Genomic DNA, 22,398 nt, shown 5'->3' with positions numbered 1-22,398 from the left:
TGAGAAGCAAGTGACAAACATTCACTTTGGATTTAAGAAATGCAGCCACACGCCTACAGTGGCTCAGGCCAAGGGCCAGGGCCACTAGGGCATGCCTGCCGGCCACTGCCGAAGGGCTGGGACTGCAGACTTTTCCCCACTCCCTGCTCAAGTGGAGAGGGCATAGCCAGGCTGAGGCCAGGGGGAAGGGCCCCCCACCAGTGGCAACATGTAGGGGGTACATGTGCACTCCGAGAGCACTGGTGCACCCCCTGAGAGCCAGCGATCACACGGACCGGGGAGGGGTTCCCCTGAAGCCAATTGCACCGGGTTCCTGGTCAACCCTCCCCCGTTTGCTGACTGGCTGCTAGGGAGACTGGGGGGGGGGTAAGTGCCCCCCCTGACTCAGGAGGCACTAGTTGCCCATGACCCCCACCGTGGCCTGCTTGGACAGGGGGACAGCGCCTGCCAGGCTTCTGCTCCTCTCCCCGCTCCAGGGGGGTGGGAGGAGAAAAGCCCCTGCCAGGCTCCTTCCTGCTTGCTGCTGGAGTGGGGGGGGGGAAAGCCTGGGAAGGACTGCCCTCCCCAGACCAACCCCAGCTGGGATCTGGGGCCAGGGAGGGGGTTTAAACCCCCTTGCCCCAGCCTAGGACCAGCGCACTGAGGATGGCCACGTCTCCTGCTCTCTGCTCGAGTGGGGAGCAGGGTGCGGGAAGTGGAGACAACAGCCTGAGAGGGACTGCCCCCCCCCAGGCAAAACCCAGCTGGGGCCTGGGGCCAGGGTTTGCCTGGGGGGGGGCAATACCTCTCAGGCTGTTGCCCTCCCCAACGTGCTCTGCTCCCTGCTTGGGTGAAGAGCAGGGGGTGTGGTGAGCCAGGGAAGGGGGTTTTAAACCCCCTGCCAGGCCCTGGACTCCAGCCAGGGTTTGCTGGGGTGGGGAGGGGGAGGGGAAGAGTAGTCCCTCACTCCCCTGCCCTGCCTGCTCTGGTCTAGTGGTGAGTGGGGAATAGCCTGCCAGGGGCTGCCGTGCCCCTGCCAAGCAGACCCTGGCTGGGGTCCTGTACTGGTGGGAGAGGGGGTTTAACCCCACTCCCTCCCTCCCCTCCACCTGAGCCTGCCGGCCCATGCCCCTGCCATCTTCACTCCAGCAGACCCAGCTGCGGTTCTCAGGCTGTACCAGAAAGCCCCTCCAATACTGAAAGATCGGAGGCAGAAAGAGAAGAGAAGGCTGGCTGCAGGTAGGACTGAACAAACCTTGCATTTTCACAAAAGCATTTGCCATTTTTCTTCTAACACTTTAAGGAAATGAAGACACTTTAAAAGTCACTCACTTTATTTTTGGACACAAAATGTGCTTAAAAAGTGAACAGATTTACTACTGCCATCTTGGAAAAGTGCCTTATTCAAATCATACTAAGAAACATTCTCAGGCTAATTCCATAGCAGTGAACAGACATGCTGTCATACTACATGTGGTCTTATTGCTTGTGTTCTTGAAATGCAGCTAGCGTTACAGTCTAATTTATAAGAAGTTTTGCCTGAAATACACAGGTGCATGCCATGCTTCTTTGACAAAACTGTTGTCAAAAAGACTAAACCTAAGACCTTTGCTGTCTAGTACTGTGGGGCTCTGCAGAGTAAGCTCAGTGTCCAGGCACTGCTGCTATGACAACTTCAACATTGCTTTTATAAAGCCTCTCTTGTGGCCCTTGTGTGAAACTTTTATTGAAATGCCAAGGATTTTACAAGCCTAGGCCAAGTGTCCAGCTCATTCAGTAGTGTGGCCATTAACTTTAAATATACTGGACAAAGATTTCACTCCCAAATGCATGGTTATAATAGGCTGAGGGGAGACAGTGACACAGGTTTAAGCTGAGGTAGAATCTGCCTGAAGATTTTAGTTTATGAAACCATGAGCTGTCCAAGCAGGGGAAATCATGTATAATGCTTGAAGACTGAGCTTCCTTTTGAAAGTTATGGGCTGCAAAGTCTGATATTCTGCTTCATCTTGACAATGAAATGCTATCCCATCCACTTACCACCTTTAGGACAGAGCACAAGACCAGCTCCCCCAAAACACTACAACAAAAGAAAATCCTGTGTCACAAGTCAAACGGGTCACTTTTGGCAAGGCATTGCATTTACTGTTACCTTCAGGGCCAAAAATGGAAAAAACCAACAAGCTGGTAATCTAATGGATTGCTGTAATTGCCTTCCAGTAAATAGCCCTGCTGTGATTTCTTCCTTGTAAGATACTGGAAGAAAGAAAAATCCCAGAAAATTAATTGGATAGATGAGAAAAAGAATGCTTGACATGGCAAGTCTTAGTGTTTAAAATGGTATTTTCAATCTGGGCTCACTCATATATAAAGTAGAAAGGATCCCAGGCACTCTAACTCTTTTACAGCTCACATATTGTAGTCAGGCAGCTACAGTTAATATTCATTTAACTTTATTACAAAAATTAAGTGAATGCAGTGACGGATAAAAGAATAGTCATGAAGAAAAGTATGGAAATAACAGGCCTGGTGAATTTGGCAAGATTGGCAGTTCTGGAAACAGAAGCTTTCACAGAACGGGCTGTACAACAAGTAGCAGCACCGCGGTTCCACCTCTGGAGTTCAGCTTTCATTAGCCTATACATCCATGAGCCTCTACTGAGGACATCACATAGTGCTGATTCCTATTTACTTTTGATCTTTAGAGGCATTAGTAACCAGGGTGTTTAATCTAAGTATTGATGCCAAGATGAGTAAGTGAAACCATTAAGCACTACATAGGGCAACTGGGTAAGACAAACCTTCCACAGGGAAGCTACTTATACAGCAGACTTATACATGTGAACCAAGCTCAGAAGAAGCCAAGACACTCGAGCCTGATTCTGATCTCTGTTATACCTGTGTAAATCTGGAGTAAACACCAGTACAATCAGTGTTATTACTCTAAATTGTAACTAGTGTGACATCAGAATCTGCACTCTGTGCAGGTCCATTTATATTGACAGTCTCTGGAAGGTGCAAGGGAAGGGATGGGAAAGTCCCTAAAAGATTTAGGATACCACAGTGTGTGTGTATGGAAGGAAGGGGGGCAGGGGTTTGGATAAATAAAAAAGGCAACTTCCCTGTTAGCAAGTTCTGTCCCCAGACTTAAGGACCCCCAGTCATAAAGTGACTTCTTTCCCAGATAGTAGCACCTTGTATCCTTATGGAGACAGCATTTGGTTTGGGTAATTCTCTTATCACTGATAGTGTAGCAACTCTTCCCAGCGGATAGGCTGAGAAAACACCTCTCTCTCTAGCCACAGTTCATAGGAGTAATGGAAATCCTCAGGGAGCTCCAACCGCTGTCCAAGCACGCTCTGCAAGCAGTTGTCCACGGGCGCAAACTCAGAGTCCTGTGGTTTATCGTATCTGCGGTTATTGAAGGCTTCGATGTTGGCTCTTAGCATGCATTCTTCAGCTTGGAAATCCCACGGTCTGGCATCAATATCTGCACACACAAATACGAGAAAATCATTCTCTCTCTCTGACATGGCATAAGGTTTAGCAGAAATAGAGGGTTGTGATCTCAGGATAAAGCGATATGGCTGAGCTGGTCAAATTCACAGTAATGACTGCAAGAGTTTCTTCCAAACCAGTTCATGCATACATTAGAGGTTCTTTTCTATGAAATATAACGCTACAATTATAAAGCACTATGAAACTAAGCATTAAAGTTAAACCAGAAGTAAAGTTTCCTGGAAAATCTTAACTCTTACCCCTTCCGCGTATGCGTTCTGATATTATATAATGCTGGCTACTTTTCAAAACAACCTCACAGTTCTTACTAAAAGATAGAAAATGAGAGATTTTACATGCATGATTAAGGAAAGTTTATAAGCCAATGAAAGCTAGGTCTCTTAATGAGAAAATTAGGCAAATTTAACTTCAGACAATGTTGTGCAATTAATAGCTGGCTATAATAGCCGTGATATTTCAGCCATGTAATGTTTCTAGACAAAATCACTCAAATTTCCTGGTGTTCTGTTCTATAAGAAATACTCACTCTCTATGGTATAGAGAATTCCTTGAACAAAAAAAAAAAAATGATCTCAATAGCTTTTTAGGAGGAAAAACCAGATTTAATGAGTTCAGACTGTATACAGAAGACAAAAATAAACCTTCTCATGGGAAAACATTTCCAGGTCTTGTCTGAAAGCTGGAGCACTTATACAGTAGACTGACAGACTGTCTAGATCAGGATGCAATGTCTGCTAAGTAGCGAACCATGCAATCAAGTATCACATAATGCTGATGCTTAAATCTCCGTCCCTGGGGGAATTTGGAACTGGCAAAATGCCATTTCCCATTAGATTCTTAGAAGTGTAAACCAGGCTGCAAGACCGGAGCAAAATAGAGAGGGAGAAGAGGATCCTCTTGTCCAAAGGGGGCACCAGCAGAATCAGTGGCCCATCTGATCCAAGCTAGCATGGTTAAGGCACACCAGCCAATGGCACAAGAAGGAGCAATATGGCTAGCATCACATCTTGCCACCTTGACTCCTCCCCATGCCATCATACCTGGGTCAACAGGGGGCTGCTTTTCACACAAGTGTGGAGCAAGGCTTAAACTCACATCTCAGGGCGCTTATACTCGTGACACCATTACCAGGTACAGTGACTAAAACGTTACCTTGTGTGGCTTAACGGCGTCACACTGTACAAGTGCAGCAGTTCTGGGGGTTTTAAATAAGTTTGCATGGTTGCAAACTAAACTACATCATGATATAGTTTAGTTTACAACTATGCATTGCAGCTATTAGTCAGCTCTCCCCCTGGGAAGATTGTTGCTGCTTCTGCCTTCAGCAGGCACCTGCTGAAGGCAGCAGCAGCAAGGGGCCTGATCCTGGTTTTTCTTTTTCGGGGAAGCCTGTCTGCCTCTCCCATGACTGGGGGGTGAGCTGCCGGCAGGCTGCCCCTGAGCAGCAGGGGGACATGGCCCTTCCTTCTGCGGTAGTGACACCCCCTGGGGCACCCAGGCAGGCTGCTAGTGGGCTGGCTGCTGCCCAGCTTGGGGTCAGGGAAGAGTTGGATTGGGTCGGGTGCTGCCTCCGAGCTGGGGCAGCACCTGGCCCACTAGCAGCCCGCCCAGGCGCTTCAATGGCGTCCTCAAGGCCAACCTGAAAAAAAAATGCAACATCAACACAGCTTGTGGGAGATTATCGCCCGGGACAACCCCAAACGGAGGAAGAGTCTGCTGCAAAGATCTCAGTACTTTGAAACCTCAAGATGACCACAGGAGATGGAAAAGCAGAAGCGGCAGAAATAGTGTGTCACAGACCGAATATCAAGAATTTGGAACCACCCACCCCACATAGAAACACGTGGCCAAGTTGGACCAGAACCTGGCAATCCCAGACTGGCCTTGTCAGCCATCTGGGACCGACCGGCAAGGTGGTCGTGGAAGACAATCATCCTCGGCTGTGAACAATGACAGCATGGTGTTCTGCTGTTGCTATCTTTGAGCAGTGGGTGTACCTCCATTGTCCAGGTTTGCCAACACAGCCAAAAATGAAATGCATGCAGCAGCTGCATGTAATCTACAGCAGAAATACTTCCAGCTCCTGTCTTTATTCACATTAAAAAGCAATAAGCAAGTGGAGAAAGACTATGTCATGGTAAATCATTTGAGAGATGCATTAAAATAAAAAGGTAACTTTAGTAGTTGTTACGTTTGGGATTTTATTGAGCTCTACAGTGAAATTAGATTAATGAGGGTTTTGTTTCCTCCTGAATTAAGGCAATACTTATTATATGGTTCTCAGAAGTGCAGCAGGAAGGCTTTAATATAAGTCCATTTAAACTGAAATTAAATACCCTAAATGTTTAATCACCAATATCTCCAACAAGAAAGTCTAAAATATTAAGCCTACGTTTCTTGATAGTGACCCATTAATACATATTCCTTGATGCTGCAAGCACTACCTGATTAATCCTCATTAGCGAATTTAAGCACAATGGGTGCAATTTAAGCTTTTAGGCCAAATACATTATTCAAGGCAACAATGCTCCTCCCCCTTTAGCAGAGCCTGGGATTCAGGTTAATGTGCTCACCGAAAATATCTTAAGTATACAGACTTTGTAGCCAACTGCATTGCTTTGGTTTGTGACAGTCACACTGTGGTGTTGTGTTGTCTGTCCCATTGCAGAAAATATGGACAAACTGCATCACAACAGTGGCGGATAGGCAGACCCTAGGCCAAAACACAGCCCATGAAGTGTGTACAGTTAGCTTATAACTGCCTTTATTTCACAGAAATGACCTGCAGAGCCTAACTCAGGTTTTTGCACCCTGGCCAAGTTCACTCCTGCAAGCTCGGTGCACTCTGAGGCGGAGCTTGGTTGCTTAATGTCTAAAATGATCTTAACAGTAGATAATGTTGTACCAGTTAAGCTGGCACTGAAATGCTGATCCTATCGTTCCTACTGGATCAGACTCCTTCACCATAGTAGGGAATAGATTACATCTTTTTTCACCTTCAGCTAAGTAGGCAGGGCCTTCAGCAAAATTGCCAGTGCAGGTCTTTGCAAGACCAGGTTGGTCGAGCCCGATTTGCAGACGAGGCAGAAGGTGACAAACTGCACATACATTAGCTGCAAGCGAGGAAGTGCCTGCCTGCCAGTACTCACCATTGCCATAAGCCCAGTCATCGTTCATGCGGTGTCGCACTTTCTGATAAATGGCAGACATGGTTTTCATGTTGCTCTTTCTCCATTGGCGCCCCAGGTATTTGGTCTGGATCTTCAGCAGCTTCAGGACATACAGCTGCATCATGGCCTGCTTCACCTTCAGAGCTCGTTTCAGGATTGGGGCCGATTTAAAAACCACCAGCATCTATCAACCAACAAACCAACATGACTGGTTCCAGTACCTTCTAAAACAATTAGGCACCCATAGGCCGTACTGGCAAGCGTGGTATAAAAAACATCCCTATTCAATTTTTTTTTCCTGTGAAGTACAGCAGATGAACAGTGGGAAAACCCCCTGGTCATACACCTGTGGCATTTTATCTTCCACCCTGCACATCAGTTTTCTGCCACAGCACACTAAAACGGTGCCAAACAGGAAGGCAGACCTGGTCTTATTCTATCGGCTCACTGCATTGCCTACAACATGGTTGCTTCTCTCTGTCCTTTCCCTTCTAAACGGAGCCAAGCACACACGTTTAAGCACCATCTCCCAGTTTCTTGCACACACGTTATTGTAGCTAACTTAAGGACATATCTGCAAGGCACCATGCAGGGTTATGTCGTTCTGAATAAGATAGCTTGGATAACCGAAGCAGTACAAAAGGCAGGGGCGCTTATAGGCTCAATCAGAGAAGTACAGCCTGAGCTTTTGTGAGCCTGACCTCATTTCACCAGGTGCTATGAAAGGACATGCACAGAGCATGTACTGAAGAGAATGATTTGAAGTCAAGAGACAGGGAAGAAGGGGAGGTAAACAAGTAATAAACCCACAGGGACAAAGTTAATTAGCCAGAGTGGACAACTACGCTAACATGATTATACCACTTCCAGTATCAAAGCTTCCTTGCTAAGAACTTGCACGAGTTTCTCTTCATAGCTCTGTGTTGTATTGTGAGCAAGGAGCAACAGCTAGAAGCCCAGGAGCCCACCCCTGGGACGGATCGCTGAGCTCTGTAGCCTAGAGCAGGTGGATATAGGAGCGGGCCAGAGAACGACACAGCTCCACAACTAGGCTGCTCATGAAAGAAGATTAAAAGGAGCCGGGATATGTTTATGGTGGGGATACAGAAGGGGGAGTCCAGCAAGAGGGTGCAATGTGCATCATTATGCTTGCTGTCCTCAGGCTGCAGAGCAGAATGGGGCATGTTTGGTTTTCTCATGCTTCTGGGCTTTGCCGGTTGCCACATGGGGCCGGGAAGGAATTTCCCCCTCCTGTTGCTACAGGTGTCGTGGTTTTTATCCACCTTCTTCAGAAGCATCGAGTGTTGGCATCAGCTAAGGCTGGGGATCCTGACTAGGGTGTGCAATGCTCCTTCTGGGCCTAACCCTGCAGCTTCTTGCTTAGATGATCTAGCCCCTCCGCTCAGGGTCATACCACATTTGGGATCAGGAGGGAATTTTACCCCTTGGTCATATGGGTATGGACTGGGGGTGATGTGTGTGGCGGGGGGGGCGGGGGTTGCCTTTTTCTGTAGCATGAAGCACAGCCCTCTTCCTTGGACCTCTCAAACAACACTTGCAGCGGTAGGTCACTGACAGCCCTCATCCACCTGTTTTACCTGTGTCAGGTTAGGGTGCTTTTGGTATCTCTGGGCAATATGACTTATAATTGTGTGACAGGGTTATTTATGTAGTTTTAGGAATAGGTTAGACACGGATTTGTAGGGGATGGCTTGAATAGGGATGGATCCTGCCTCAAGCGGTGGGTTGGATTAGATGACCTACATCCAGTTCTATGATATACCCTAAACATTTTCTTGCCAAGGACAAGATCTGGGGAGAAAAACAACTTTATCTTCACTTAATACCAAACAACTCTTGGACACAGAAGGCTGTCTTTGCTACAAAAAGAACAAGCAGATAATACCCAATACGTCCCATCAAAATGGTAGTAATCTCACAACAGGATTTCTGAGAGACGCGGCTCAAACCACCATGCACCAACTCACCATTGTCCTAGAATGTTTCCACTTGGTCAACTTGTTGAGGATCCTCAGCAGATTAATGCATGAAAACAGGTTTCTCCAGCAGAACTGGTTGTTATCTCCAGTTTCCTGCCAACAGACACAGGGAGAAGTTCAGTGCACTATTCCTAGAGGTAACATTTATGGTGGCATTTGTAGGAGTACTGGTATTGGACACTATAGCTCCTTCATCTGGGAGAAGAAATGCTCTGTTGACAAGCTGACAGATTCTGGGAAGCCTCTCTGAAAATCCTGCTGATGACATTTAAGATGCATTTGGTGCACATGCTGAAGAGAAAGGAGAGACACAAAAGCAAGCAGGTGAGTGCTGTTCCACCAAGAGAGCGATATGCTCTCGATTCACATTCATTGTTTATACACTTCACAGACACTGAATTACAGCCTGATGACAACTGTTTATCTATAGCAGAGCTTTCCAAACTGTGCCGTGACACACTAGTGTGTTGGCGGCAGTGTGTAGGTGTGTCGCGCGAAATGCAGAAAATTTTGCGGAAGGGCACCACGGAGCTCCCTTACTCGCGTCTGCTTCCCTTGGCCCCTCCCCCGGAACTGAATTAGTGTCGCAAAATGATGCATGTCTAAAGAGTGTGTCACCAACATGAAAAGTTTGGAAAGCTCTGATCTATAGGATCCATTTTATTGCTTATATGTATCAATGTTCCCCTCACCACAAGTGTAGAGGGTGTTTGCAGATAAATAACATAGAATTGCAACAAAATAAGGATGACAAACAATAGCATGGGCTATGGGAAAAAGATGTTTTTATGTCACAAAGATTCAATCTGGATTGATTAGATCTGCCCACGTACTGCACAGAACCAACATTTCAGGTAGGCACCCACCAACTCCTATCCGTGTAGGCAGCTTGCCTTTCCCTTCCAGGTGGAATGGCTATAAAACAGGTTCACATTGGGTTAGAGGACCACCATATTTTATACTGACTTTCATCCCAAAAGATTTCCAACAATACCAGTACTCAGAAGACAGCAACACTGAAACAGTCAATTCTGGAGCAAGAGGCAACTGCACAGCAACCAACCAATGTGCAGCATGCTTCTTGACCAAGTAAGAGAAGGCATTGTGGGGTGAGAATACAAGGGCAAAACCCACATATGAAAAGCTCTACTGGATTTTAAACCATGCAGGAAGAAGAGATTGTACTTTCATTTTTAAGGTTCTGCCTGAAGGAACCATAAACAGAAATTTTATGGATCTTAAAAGTTGTCTGTTGTCACAAAAAGACAGGCAGAGCCAATGTGACTGGGGTTGCAATGCTTGATATTCTATGGATTTCTATGCAGAAGCTTCCATCCATCCTCTCAGGCCTTTTTTTCCCCAGTAATACCTATGTGAAATATTTAAAGCTGACTAAAGCTACTCCAAGCTTCATACAGAAATATCCCCTTATGACATTAGCTTCTCTCTCATCTATCTTCTTCACGTCCAGTTTGGGTGAGATAAGCTCCCCAGGGCATGGACCATTGCCCTCTGTTTGTACCCTGCTGAGCACTTGGTTTGGTGCTTAATAAATGATCTGCTGGGGGATGAGATTGGAAATGAGCATCAGTAAATGTAGAAAGCCATTTACATTTGCATTGTTGAGCAAGTTATATTGAAGGAAACACTTAGGAACCAACAATACTCTGAAATCTGTCATCGGCCCCAGCGTCTAGGCACTCTCACGAGAGCGAGCTTTGAGCAGTGATGGAAAGACGATACACAAGGGAACAGTTTCTGTCAAAACTCATAATCCAAGCTAGCCTAGGTCTACACAGGAAACTTGAACAGGCAGAACAGTGTTAATGAGGGCTTCAAAAAACAAACACAGTGCCACACTCGCTGCTAATTACTGTGCTGGCATTACTCATATTGTACACAGGCAAGAAAGTGCTTTTAGCCAGGATAGCTTATTTCAACTGTTAAACACCATGCCAGGAAAATCACTTTTTTGCCACCAAAAGAAGGGTCTTCATTACAGCTTCACTGCTCAAAGGTGTAGAGGCAAACTTTCTCTAGTAAAGACTAGGTTTTAGTGGTAACCCATGGATCAAATCAACTAGTGTGCTTCTACCTAGGCCAATGAATTGGCCTCAAGGGGTGGCCTTGCTTGCAAAGTACTGGTATTCTCTCATTACAGTGCACAGTACTAGCTGGTATCCTCTAACGCTCTCTGTTTTTCCTCTTTCATGCCCTGTAAACTCTTTCAAGTTCTCAATTGAACAGAATAAAAATGAACAAACTAGAACCTCCCCCAAATAACGAACTCTAAAACAATTAGCCATTCAACGGCGGGGTGGGTTTCTTTTCGTCTTTCTTATTTTCAATGGTACAGTGTAGAACAAGCAAGTCTTTGCATCTCTCTCGCAGAAGGAGCAGTTATCCAATAGGCAATGGGCACTTCCCCAGGGAATTATGCTGCAAAACATGCTCCTGCTCTCTCCAATTTCTCTAATGATGAAAGATTAAGCAAGGTTCAGCCCTGCTCTTTTCTCTGTTTTCACAAGAGACCAAAATAGCGAGTCCCACATTCCCTTTCTGACGACAGTCCAACCAAGCGAGGTCTCACTTCTTCCTATCCTTTACGGTATCCCTAGAGGACCCTGCCTTCTGTCTGACAACAGAGCAAATGCACATTTTGCTCAAGAAGAAGGGAGACCCCCCCAACTGACCCACACCGCTGTAACATTTTATTTGTAGGTTTTTATCCCTTGAAAATAATGATTTTTAATAATGATGATCCAAAAAGTTAGAGAACTGTTCCTGCAAAAGCTGCCGTTTTTTCAGAAGTCTGAGTTGTCACATCTTTCTATGGAGACACCATGGAAATGGAATGGAGATGTATCATATATCTGCATATATTCAACCCTCTGTGGGATTAATTTTTGCTCTCGCGGGACGTTGTGGAACTGCTAAGTCAGCCAGGAAACATGAAATTACTATGTCATCGACCGTCTCAAATCAGGGCATCATTGAATGAGAACACTCGTTGCTACATGCACAGTGAAACAGTACCGCACCCTCCACCCCGACACACCCACCCACACCCACAGAGTAAACTGCCCTAAGCCCTTTTTTGGGAAGCGCGGCGTACAAATATAATAAGTATATAAATAAAACTCATCCCCGTAAGAAACATTGGAACATGCTTAATTACTGAAAGGAATGAAAGGAAGGTGTCCTAGTTTTATTACAGGTGTGTTGGCCGTAGCCGTGTTGGTCTAAGGACATAGGCAGACAATGTTCTTTGGGTAAATCTGAGATCTATTAGGCCAATTAAATAGTTGGAAAAATTCTTCTTAGCAAGCTTTCAGGACCCGAAAGCTTGCCCAGAAGAATTCTTCCTAGTTTTATTTTTACTTTTTAAAAGCTATCATGAATGCTATTTCTCTCTCATTTTAACTCTGCTGTCTCACAGAGAAGAAGCCATTGTAAGAACCCGGGGTGGGGGAGAAGGAGGAGAGACAGATCTACAACTCTTTTAACAAACATCTGGATATTTTTCTTGCTGGGATCACTTGATCCCAGCTGACTTCCTGCCTATGGCAGGGGGGCTGGACTCGATGATTACATGAGCTCCCTTCCAGCCCCTAGTGTCTATGAAATCTATGAAGTTACAGAAAAAAATATCCATCTAGTTTATGCCCATACTTAGGGGCAGGGAAAAATGGCTTTAGGTTTAACTTAGAATGAGAGATTTGTTGTCGAGTATAATATCTGCCATCCAGCTCAGTCATGGAGCTAAGTCAATAAAATTCAGAAAAAGGAAACAAATACTGAAACTTGGTTAAGTAGAAAGATGTTCTAGATGCCATGAAAAAGGGGCACAGGATCACCCCACACCTGCCAACTATTTCAAAGACTTTACTAGCAAATTTGCCCTTCGAGTTTCTCCACTTCTTAATTTCACTGAATGGCTCCTTGTTCTTATAGTATGAGACAGTAAGAAAAAGTCCTCAATCTACCTCTAGATCATTTGCCATTTTTGTGCACTTTTATTACACTCCCGCATTCAATCTCCTTTCTAAAAGTAACAATCCCAGTCATTTCAGTCTCTCCCCATACAAGGGGTTTGCCCGGCCTCTGGTGTCTCACCACTATTTTCCGCACCTTCTCCAATTCCGCATCATCTTTCTGTGATGGGCAGACCAGTTCCAGCTACAGTATTCTGGATGATGCTGGAGTATTGTATTGAGGCTACACTGTTCATTGATATAACGAAATTAGATCTTCAGTTTTATTTCCTACCACAGTCCTTCTACGTCCTAAACATCTTACTTGCTTTTTCTTTTTTTTTTTTTTTTACTGCAGCTGCACATTGAAGAGAAGGTTCACTAAGCTAGCTAGGTCTGTTTCGTTGATCCAGTTAATTTAGAGGTTTGTAAAGCGGATGAGTACGCGAGTAGTTTAAAAGTTTCCCTCCTATATGTATTGATGTGTACTTGTCAAACTTTGGTTTTCAGTTTGCCATCATGTTGTGGATTTGCCTACCTCGATTAGGTCTCTAAAGGTGCTCACAATCCTTTGTGGTCCTGATTAACTCAAGTCTAAAGTGTGTCATCTGTCAGGTATCCAGGTTGTAGCCGTGTTGGTCTAGAGGCAAAAGGAATCAGCACTTGTGGTAGAGGTGATATCTTGTATTAGACCAACTAGATTTTTGCAAAAAAAAAATGTTTTTAATTGCAAGCTTTCAGGCACAAGCACCCTTCCTCAGGCATGGGAGAAATGATTGTAAAAGTTCTCTTTTGCTCTCTCAGTATTGCCTTCCCCTTTCCAGAATGTCAGCAAGTATATATTTAGGGGCTGGACTTGATGATCTTCTGAGGTCTGTTCCAGCCCTAATGTCTATGAAAATATATTATATTAGTAGCCTCTCATGTAGGTTGTTGAAAGCGTTTTGGGAGCATCAAAAGTTCTGTCCACTGGCTCTTCTTCTTCCAGTACATTACATACATATTCATGGCAAACCATAATATGAGATTAACGACACATGACTTTCCTTTCCTGAATCCATGCTAGTAAGACCCTGTCAGTTCATGGCCTTTCAGGGCTTTTGCTATTCTGTTTTTAAATGATCGATTTAGCCCATTTGCTAGGTGCGCTCTTTTCTCAGATTGCCACTCAGATCTTTAAAAAAATCTCAGTAAAGATTTGCCAAGTCTTTTATAACAATGGCTCTTGTTTTTTAAAGGAAAGCTTAGATGTCATTGTTTGCAGCTCATCTACTTCACAGTCAAGCTTCTTCAGACTTTTGGCTGGCCTGGTGACACGCTGCATTTCAATCAGCGCCGCTTCTTTTGCCAAAGACGGTACCTCATCCTTACTGCCAGAAAAGAGAAGGTCCAGAACTGTATTCTCCCCAGCGTCCTCAGCAGTGAAGACCCATGCAAGGAAATCAATTAGCTTTTTAGCAACATCCTTATCTTCCTGCATCCACTCCCTTTAACTTCATTGATCCAGTGAATCCTCCGCTTCTGAAATGCTTAAAGAATCTTTTTTTCTTTGTTTTTATAGTGTTAGTTATTTGCCCTTTGAAGTCCATCCTCCTTAACAACTGCTGTAATTTATGCTACTATTTATTGACTTCACTAGTTAGATTTCTGACTTTTGTAGGGACTTATGTGGCTGAGTCTCTCAAAAACTTGCCATGAACTAGAAATGGTTTAGTTGCTGTCTTCCAAATTCCCTTCCTGTCAACATTATAGATATCTTCTGAGAATTTATTGCTGCCTTTCTTCATAGCATCTAATGTTACTTTCTTTAGGGCCTTTTTATCATATCTCCTTTTCTAAAGTTGGTCATCTTACCAGAAACGGAGATTGTGCTCTGTCTGCCCCATGGACATCGACTTTAATTATATATTGTCGTCATTGGAGCTGTAAGTTTTCAGGGGTGGGGAGTGGGGAAGGGCGGGAGATCCCTGAAAATAGACCGCATCTGTAACCACAGCTCAGACATGTCCCTTCATCTGCACCTGACTATATATCACTACAACTGTCAACAGACGGTGTCCAGCAGTTTAACTACTGATGGTAAAGTATTGGAATAGCTGCAGGAAATGCTTCGGTCCCGCGGGCCGAGTTTGTGACCGAGTGCCAAAAGACCTTGAATTCTAATTCTGTCACTGCCTTAGTCCAAGGCAATAAACTTGGGGGTCATGACTGACCACAAGATAAACATGAGCCACCAACGCGATACTGCAGCCGGCAAAGCGAACAAAACTCTGGCTTGCATCTACCGACGCATCTCAAACAAGACCCAGAAAGTTGTCCTCCCGCTATACTCAGCCTTGGTGAGGCTGCAGCTGGAGTACTGCATCCAGCTCTGGGCCCCACAATTAAGAAAGGATGCAGAGAAGCTTGGAAGAGGAGAGCCACGCGCAGGAGATCAGGCCTTAGGAGGAGAGGCTGAGGGACATGGGACTCATCAGCCTGGAGAAGCACAGGCTCAGGGATGACTTGGTGGCAGCCTATAAGTATATATGGGGTGTGCATCAGGATGTGGGGGAACACCTGTTCACTAGGGCACCCCAAGGGATGACAAAGTCCAACAGTCACAAACTCCTTGAAGACTGTTTTAGGTTGGATATAAGGAAAAACCTCTTTACTGTCCGAGTCCCCAGGCCCTGGAACAAACTCCCCGTGGAGGTGGTGCAAGCACTGACTCTGGACACTTTCAAGAAACATTTGGACGCTTATTTTGCTGGGATCCTTTGACCCCAGCTGACTTCCTGCCCTTTGGGCGGGGGGCTGGACCCGATGATCTTGTGAGGTCCCTTCCAGCCCTGATGTCTATGAAACTCTATGTTGTTTGGCATCTCCACATATCCAGAACAGGTAGCATTCCTGTCCACTGTTGGGGAGTCTGGAGGGACAATCCTGTAATATTTCTATAGCGTTCCACCGCACTTTAAATGGAAATGAGCAAAAAGGGCAGAAATGAGAAGATTTCACCGCTAGGTGTCACTGATAATCCAAACAAAGTGAAACGAAGGTCGTTCAGGGCTGGCTCCATTCACACACACAAAATCTGGCCTACTGTGAAAAAGTTTCATTTAAATGCTGTTAATTTCTTGCAGTCTTCATTGTTTTTCTCTAAAAAGTTGGACTGTTCATGATATCGGTTTTCCATTCAATACAGACTTTCTTTTCATTTTAATCTGCACTTTAAATGAAGCATGTAATTATTTTAGCTCCATCTGCCAACTTCTTAATTTATGCTTGAGCATGAGCAATGGCTGTGCAGCACAGACTCGAGAACACTGTTAGTTCCCTTGTATTCCTTTTTTTTGCATTGCAACAACAGCTTCAGCTCTTTAAGTCCTATACCAACAGTGGCCGTTTGCTTTTGCACCACAGAAACGGAGTTGGAAAGGACCTCAAAAGTCACCTATCCAGCAGAGATGTAGGATGTACTGTTCTTCAGTTGGCTCAGCCAGGTGGCTATCTATCCGCCCACCAGACCTTGATACCTGTCAGACGCATTTAAAATTCATTAGATGTTAAGGGGAGAGACTTTACTATTCGGTGCTCACGTACTCTGATGTTTGCATAGCAGAGGCATTCAAGAGCAGAACGTGACATTTCAGTCCAGAGAATGCTTTTTTCTTCCCTGATAATGCTAACTATGACAATGCAGAGCAGATTCGAGGTGAATGACTGAATCCCCAAAGGGTCTGGAAAGCAAGGGATGCAGGGAGTGCTGACCTGGCGCAGCTTCAAGACAAGAAGCCCGCTCTATTCCTCAATGCCAGAAATTCTTCCACTTTCCTCACCCGCCCATCACTGAGTTCACAATTTCTTTATCCAATAAGCTACCTTCTGTGTTTCAAGGGTTAAAGGCCATCAACTTTGGAGCCTAAATGACTCCTCAGCGTATATTTGAAGTGACTGTGGCTGCAAATCTCTCATGATGCTTCATCGATAGTGTGGCATGTACGAAACCCAGGTAGATGAGGCAGCCTGCAAAATGTTCAGACTAAGAGCCTTAGGGAAGGAACAGCTGTTTTACCCTCTTATTCTGAGCAGCATCTTACAAAGTGCTAGTACCGAACCAAGAGAAAAACTGGCAGGGAAGTCTGGCTGGGAAAAGCCCAATAGGCACTATATTGTAGGACACACCAGGTCCCCCAATCCAACAGCAGATCAGGAGCCAGGACAGAGAAGGATGGGTGGTGGTGGTGGGGAGTATAAATACTGAAAAAAAAGTTTACTTTAGAAGGGATGAGGGTGGGAGGGAAGAGAGACAGGAAAACAGTCCTTCTTCCACTCCATCAAATACAGACCTACTGCAACATCTGTAACAAGGATTATTTCCACTCTCCTTACCAGGCTTTCTGCTGTGAGCTCAGGCAGCTCATGGACAATACAGTATGGATAATCCAGGACAGAGATGCTGCAGGAGACAGAGAACAGGGGATGGTCATTAGGCAGCACATCAGCTTTTTAAAAATCATTACATGACATTTTTCAATCACCCCTAAGATCTCCATTCCCAGTGCACCGATTAATTACAGCTGGCACGGGCAGGACCGAGCAACTGGGACATGCTGCTGAGTTATGGGACGTGCCCAGGAAGTCAGCTGTTGTTTTAAATTCAGCCAGGGCTTTGCAAACACTTTCATAGGCAGAACCACAGCTTATCAGAAAGTTTCAAAGGCACCTGCCTTTTCATAGTTGCACAAACTGTCTCATGAGTCTGTGCCTCTGCTAATGGATCAGTTATTTCTCTAACGCATATCTTGAGTGCTCTAATAATGACTCAAGGGACCCAGATCCATTAAGCCAAGACATACTAGCTATTAAAAAAACAAAACAACCCCCCCCACTCAACTTTAGGTTAAAATAAGAGATTGGGCAAACTGATAACGTCAGGGAAATTCAAAGGGAAGGAAGCCGACTTCGCTACCACCTCTATAGAACCTATCGCTTTTATATAATTAGCCCATACGGAAGAATAAGAGTATTGATCACCCTCTGCAAGACATGCACATCCCCAAAATGGGTAGGGTGTGATCATATAATATAATTCTTGTGATTCTTGACACGCTCAGTGTCTCAAGGCACAAAGCAGCATAAAAGTCTTCCTACTTAAAGACACTGTCAGCCAGCAAAAGTGTAGAAACATTCTTGCAGGTATTTAAAACCAAGTGGTCAGAGGCAGGAGAGATGAATAATAGGTTCAGAAGGTAAGAGAGGCCCAGAAGATCACTCTGGGCAGCACAGGATTGCTTCTGTACGGCAGATCGTTTAATGCTTCGTCCAACCTAGAACGCAACCCCTTGCAGCTGTTTCATCCCCCTCACGCTGCGCTCTCTCCGTGCACAAAGCTGTAACTTGCCAATGTCCCCGGAGGAAAAGGCACCGCTACAAAACGAGCTATACCTGTTTTTGGCAGTGATATAGGACATGATATTCTGGTTGAAGAACTTCAGGATCAACGGGATGCAGTTGGCAAACACCAAGTGCTGGGACACATACTCAAACTGAAAGAAAGAGGTGAACACACGGCATTAACGGGAGGGAAAAAATTGAACATACAGAAGGTTTCCTGGGTTTTACAGCAAATGCTCCAGCTGGTCTCACAGACCTCCTCTCCTATGCCCAATCCCTGTAACTGTGGGGTAAAACGCCACCTCATCTGTTGTGCCAGCCCTTGGCAATACCTTATTTTTTTCCTTTCTGTGAAGTGTTAGCTCTAGCCCTTTACTAAGAAACATAGTAATATTTCTTTTGTATCTGCTTTTGCATTTCTCTCTCCCTGTTAAAACTTAACCTTCAACGCCCTAGAAATGCAGTTTGTAAAGAATACAACAAAGCTCTATTGTACCAAATATAACAAAAAGAGGCATTCCTCTGCTTATCCCAGCTGTGTCATCTTCTAACCCACAATTTATCAGAGTCAGGAAATAATCTTTTATTTTTTTTAAAACCCGTTTTCAGTGCTAAGTCGCTGCTAATTTGGGGAAGTGGCGATTTATACGCAAAGAATGCTTAGCCCATCTCAACCTTAGTATTTCAAGTGCCACGGCTACTCGGGTGTTCAGATACCAGGAGCTAGCATCCGAAAGAGCTTTATAAGCATTGCTGTATTCAACCCTGTCTGTATCTCGGTCTCCCCCGACGACTCCGTTTCTCAGAGAAGGACACCCAAGACACAAAGGACTTATCTCAGGGTCATACAGCAAGTCAGCGGAGCCCAAAGCAGAGCTATGGCCTTTGGACTCCTGCCCTAACCTCGAAGGTAGAGCGCAGGGGTAGCCCTGGAGAAAAAGTTAGTGCAAGAACGCAGAGTGACCAAAAACTGAAGGAAACTCCACGGGATCCTTGTTGACTTAACCAAGGGAAGCTCCCTTTTACTCATCTAGCAGAACTGCTGGTCTCTTTTGCAGCCTCCACCACATTAACTGGAGGGAGAAGCAAAAGGGGGCTGGCTGGGAGAATCCCCTTGAAAAGACCATGTCCCATCTACCTTCTGGCCATCAGCTAGCAGGCAGAGCACACTGGAAACCTGAACAGACTCGTTTCACACATGTGGTTGATCTACTGTTTGCAGATCAGTCACAAACAGAGTGAAGTTATTCAGGGCCAAGGGATATTCCCTGGCTCTCATACCACCTTTGTGGCCCAAACGCCACAGCAGGCAGGTGCAGCAGTCGGCTGCACTCTACAAAGCCCTTGCCTCGTATCCGGCTCATCAGTCACACCAGTGACTCAATCTGATCTTAGCTGCTGGACACTGCATTTAAACAAACCTTAATGGGTTCTTTAACCCAGAGCCAGGACAGACATCTGGACCTTTTAGTTTTAAGTGCATTTAATTGCTGTGGAAGTTTCTGCTCTGGTTTGCTGCGATGTCCTGGCTTTCCAGATGTGGATGATGCAAAAGGCAATCGAGTGACTCCCCTACGGCTAAACAAAATGCAAGCTCTGAACCCAGGAGCCCCTTAGATCCTGTCTCTGTGATGGCCCAATAACATGCAGTCTCATAGCACAGTGAAGGCAGAAAAATGAGAACAGGATCTTCTGTGCCGGGATGAGAGAGGGGAACAAGTAGCAACACAGTAAGAGGGCACAAGGGACTCGCTGTAGAGAGGAGGCGGATCATAAGATGCAGCACATTAATGTTCATAATAAAACAGGGTGGACCGTGCTGCAGGCTAGATGCTGGAGCTGTGCATGTGGGAAGCTTTCTAAAAAAGGAAACCAAAAAGCATCTGGTGTGCAGAGTGCTTCAGTACGGGGCCAGGCAACAGCCCAATCGAATATTTAAACAGCATTGGTAATAAGGGAACCTTTTAACATGGTTACGACACATTTTGGCCCAATTTAGACACAAAGCCAAACAAAGCTAAAACATAGTTAGGAGTATTGTAACTACTTCTCCCCAATGTAACTGTAGTGTAGACAAAGCCTGAGAGAGGTCTGTCTAGCCTCCTATCCCTTTCCCATTTCTGGCAGAGATGCCATCTCTTCAGGCAGGTTATACAGGGATTCAACGTGAAATATTCACACTGGGGTTTGTAATGAGATTGGAGGTATTGCCTTGTGGAAGTGACCCCAGAAAAAACACAGTCCAAGACACTGATAGCCACCTTATCCAGTGCCAGTACCACTAATGAAGTTATACCCTGGGGCTAAAACTCATCTCTGTCAAAAACCAGCCAGCAGCCGCTCGCAGGAGAATGGTGCCAAGAGGAGGTTTCTCAAGAGAGACTAACCAGAATGAATCTCTATTTGTCATACACTTAGCGTTGGATAAAACCCACCTGGTAGATGTGGTTCAGTTTGAAATGTTTCAACAGCAGCAGCAGCAAGGCTGAAATGCTCTTCACAATGATCTCTTTGTGTCTGTTCACATCAATCCCCAATTTCATGCTCTGAAGAACTGTAATTCTGGTTTGGAAGGAAAAGAGGATGGAATGGGAGAAAACCATGGACGAGCAGCAGCAGTGGGCTGGAGCATCATATTTATGGTTTCCCTGGACTCACTCTTTCTACAGAAAGGCTGCCTTCACTGATAGACACAGACACCTGCTTCCACAAACAGATCAGCACCACTAAGGTGGACTATAGAAGAGACCGACTGCCCTGTCTGAGGAGCGCTTTGGGAGCAGTTTGCTGTAGGATTTAAATTGCAATGAAAGGGACTCTTAAGAGAGGAGAAAGATGCCTGTTGAATAATAACAAGCTTTCTTCCTTTTGCCTGCTGGTTTATTTTGACATCTGGCCATGAGCAGTCTTTTCTCTTGTGCTGTATTCTAGCCACAAGACACTTCCTTCCGACTCAGGACAGGTGAATTAGCACGGGCTGCTTCTTCCAGTCATAGTGTAACATGGCCATTCAAGTTAACAGGGCACAAGGGCAGATGTGGTGCAGCCTGAGCGCTGAAAAGGTTGAAGGTCCAGAGAAAAAGCAGACACTTCCATGGAAACCGTAACTCCTCTCTCTTGTGTAGGTCCTGCCCGGTCTCAGAAACTGGAAATCTCTGCCCCCGTCTCTAAGCCCCAGATCACTACCGTCACCTACCACTGCTGCTGAAACAGCTGCCTCCCCCTCATGCACTTACGGCATCTCCTCGGGCAACACGTCTGCCAAGATGTTGATAGAGTCAGTCTTGGCTTTGGAGGTGGGAGCTGCAGCCAGGAGGATCTTCAGCAAAGCGATCTATAGAGGGACAGAAAATTCACTGTGCAACAGCTCGAGAGGAGCAAGAGGGCCCGTTTTAGCTGTGCAGCCTGAAGACCTCAGATACTGCTAATACTTCAGGACACAAGCTCCATTCCTTATGAAACCAATGGAGCGGCAGTAGACCTCTATGTAGCTCCCCTGCAAGGAAGGCAGCATGATTCTGGGAACTGCTAATGGCTTGCAGACCCTTTCACAGAAAGGTCCCCTGTTCAGACTCAGCCTGACGTGGCTACCAGGCTGCAGCCCATATGAAGGCACATTAGAGCTCAGTGCATTAACGCCCATTTCCTGGCATGATTAGTTGGCCTTCTCACAAACCACACTCCTGGTGGCCCTGTAGTCGCCTCAACAGAGAAGACAGGAGCTGAATGGCTCCGTGCTCCTCTTTACCATCAGAGGTGGCCCCTCTAGGTCAGAGCCGAAGCATATTTAGAAGGATGCCTGAAATGACAAATCTCCTAAATCAGCTCCAGGGCTCTCAGTCCTACTTACGAGGAGAGGTTGTGGGAACAGGGCTTATTCAGACTGGAGAAGAGAAGATTGAGGGGGGATTTGATAGCAGCCTTCAGCTCCCTGCAGGGGGGGTTGCAAAGATGACAGGACAAGGAGCAATGGGCTCCAGTTGCAGCAAGGGAGGTTGAGGTTGGATATTAGGAAGAATTTTCTCACGAGGAGGGTGGTGAAACACTGGAACAGGTCACTCAGAGAGGTGGTGCAGTCTCCATCCTTGGAGGTTTTTAAGACCCGGCTAGACAAAGCCTTGTCTGGGATGATGGAGTTGGGGCTGGTCTTGTTTGAAGCAGGGGCTGGACTGGATGTGACCTCCCAAGGTCCCTTTCAATGCTAATTTTCTAGGTAATGAGCTCCTGACTCACACACTTCTGGAAAAAAATATAGCCTTACCATATACTGGGGAAGATTGTATAACATCGCCCGATACAGGATCTCACAAGCGGTCTCCTGAACTTCCTCCTCCCCCTGGAATTAGACAGACATTGGGTACAAGGAGGGGGAAAAAG

The 22,398-nt window shown here is 45.6% G+C and overlaps 1 protein-coding gene across 2 annotated transcripts in view; it reads right to left on the bottom strand.

Moving 5' to 3' along the window:
• Positions 1–1,295: 1,295 nt before the first annotated feature.
• Positions 1,296–22,398, bottom strand: part of STRIP2 (striatin interacting protein 2) — a 39,688-nt gene continuing 18,585 nt past the window's right edge. For both annotated transcript variants that reach the window (XM_059725707.1, XM_059725708.1), the window contains 8 exons: positions 22,283–22,357; positions 21,258–21,355; positions 20,457–20,583; positions 18,073–18,173; positions 17,017–17,083; positions 8,657–8,761; positions 6,648–6,852; positions 1,296–3,469 (listed from right to left, as the gene is read on the bottom strand). In XM_059725707.1, the coding sequence (XP_059581690.1) occupies positions 3,219–3,469; positions 6,648–6,852; positions 8,657–8,761; positions 17,017–17,083; positions 18,073–18,173; positions 20,457–20,583; positions 21,258–21,355; positions 22,283–22,357 (1,029 nt within the window). In that variant the 3' untranslated portion in view covers positions 1,296–3,218. The remainder of the gene's footprint in view (positions 3,470–6,647; positions 6,853–8,656; positions 8,762–17,016; positions 17,084–18,072; positions 18,174–20,456; positions 20,584–21,257; positions 21,356–22,282; positions 22,358–22,398) is intronic.

This window comes from Alligator mississippiensis, chromosome 4 (genome assembly GCF_030867095.1).
Source record: "Alligator mississippiensis isolate rAllMis1 chromosome 4, rAllMis1, whole genome shotgun sequence".
NCBI classification, from domain to species: domain Eukaryota; kingdom Metazoa; phylum Chordata; order Crocodylia; family Alligatoridae; genus Alligator; species Alligator mississippiensis.
The sequence above is the reverse complement of the archived record's forward strand: the minus strand, read 5'-3'. Positions and strand labels throughout refer to the sequence as shown.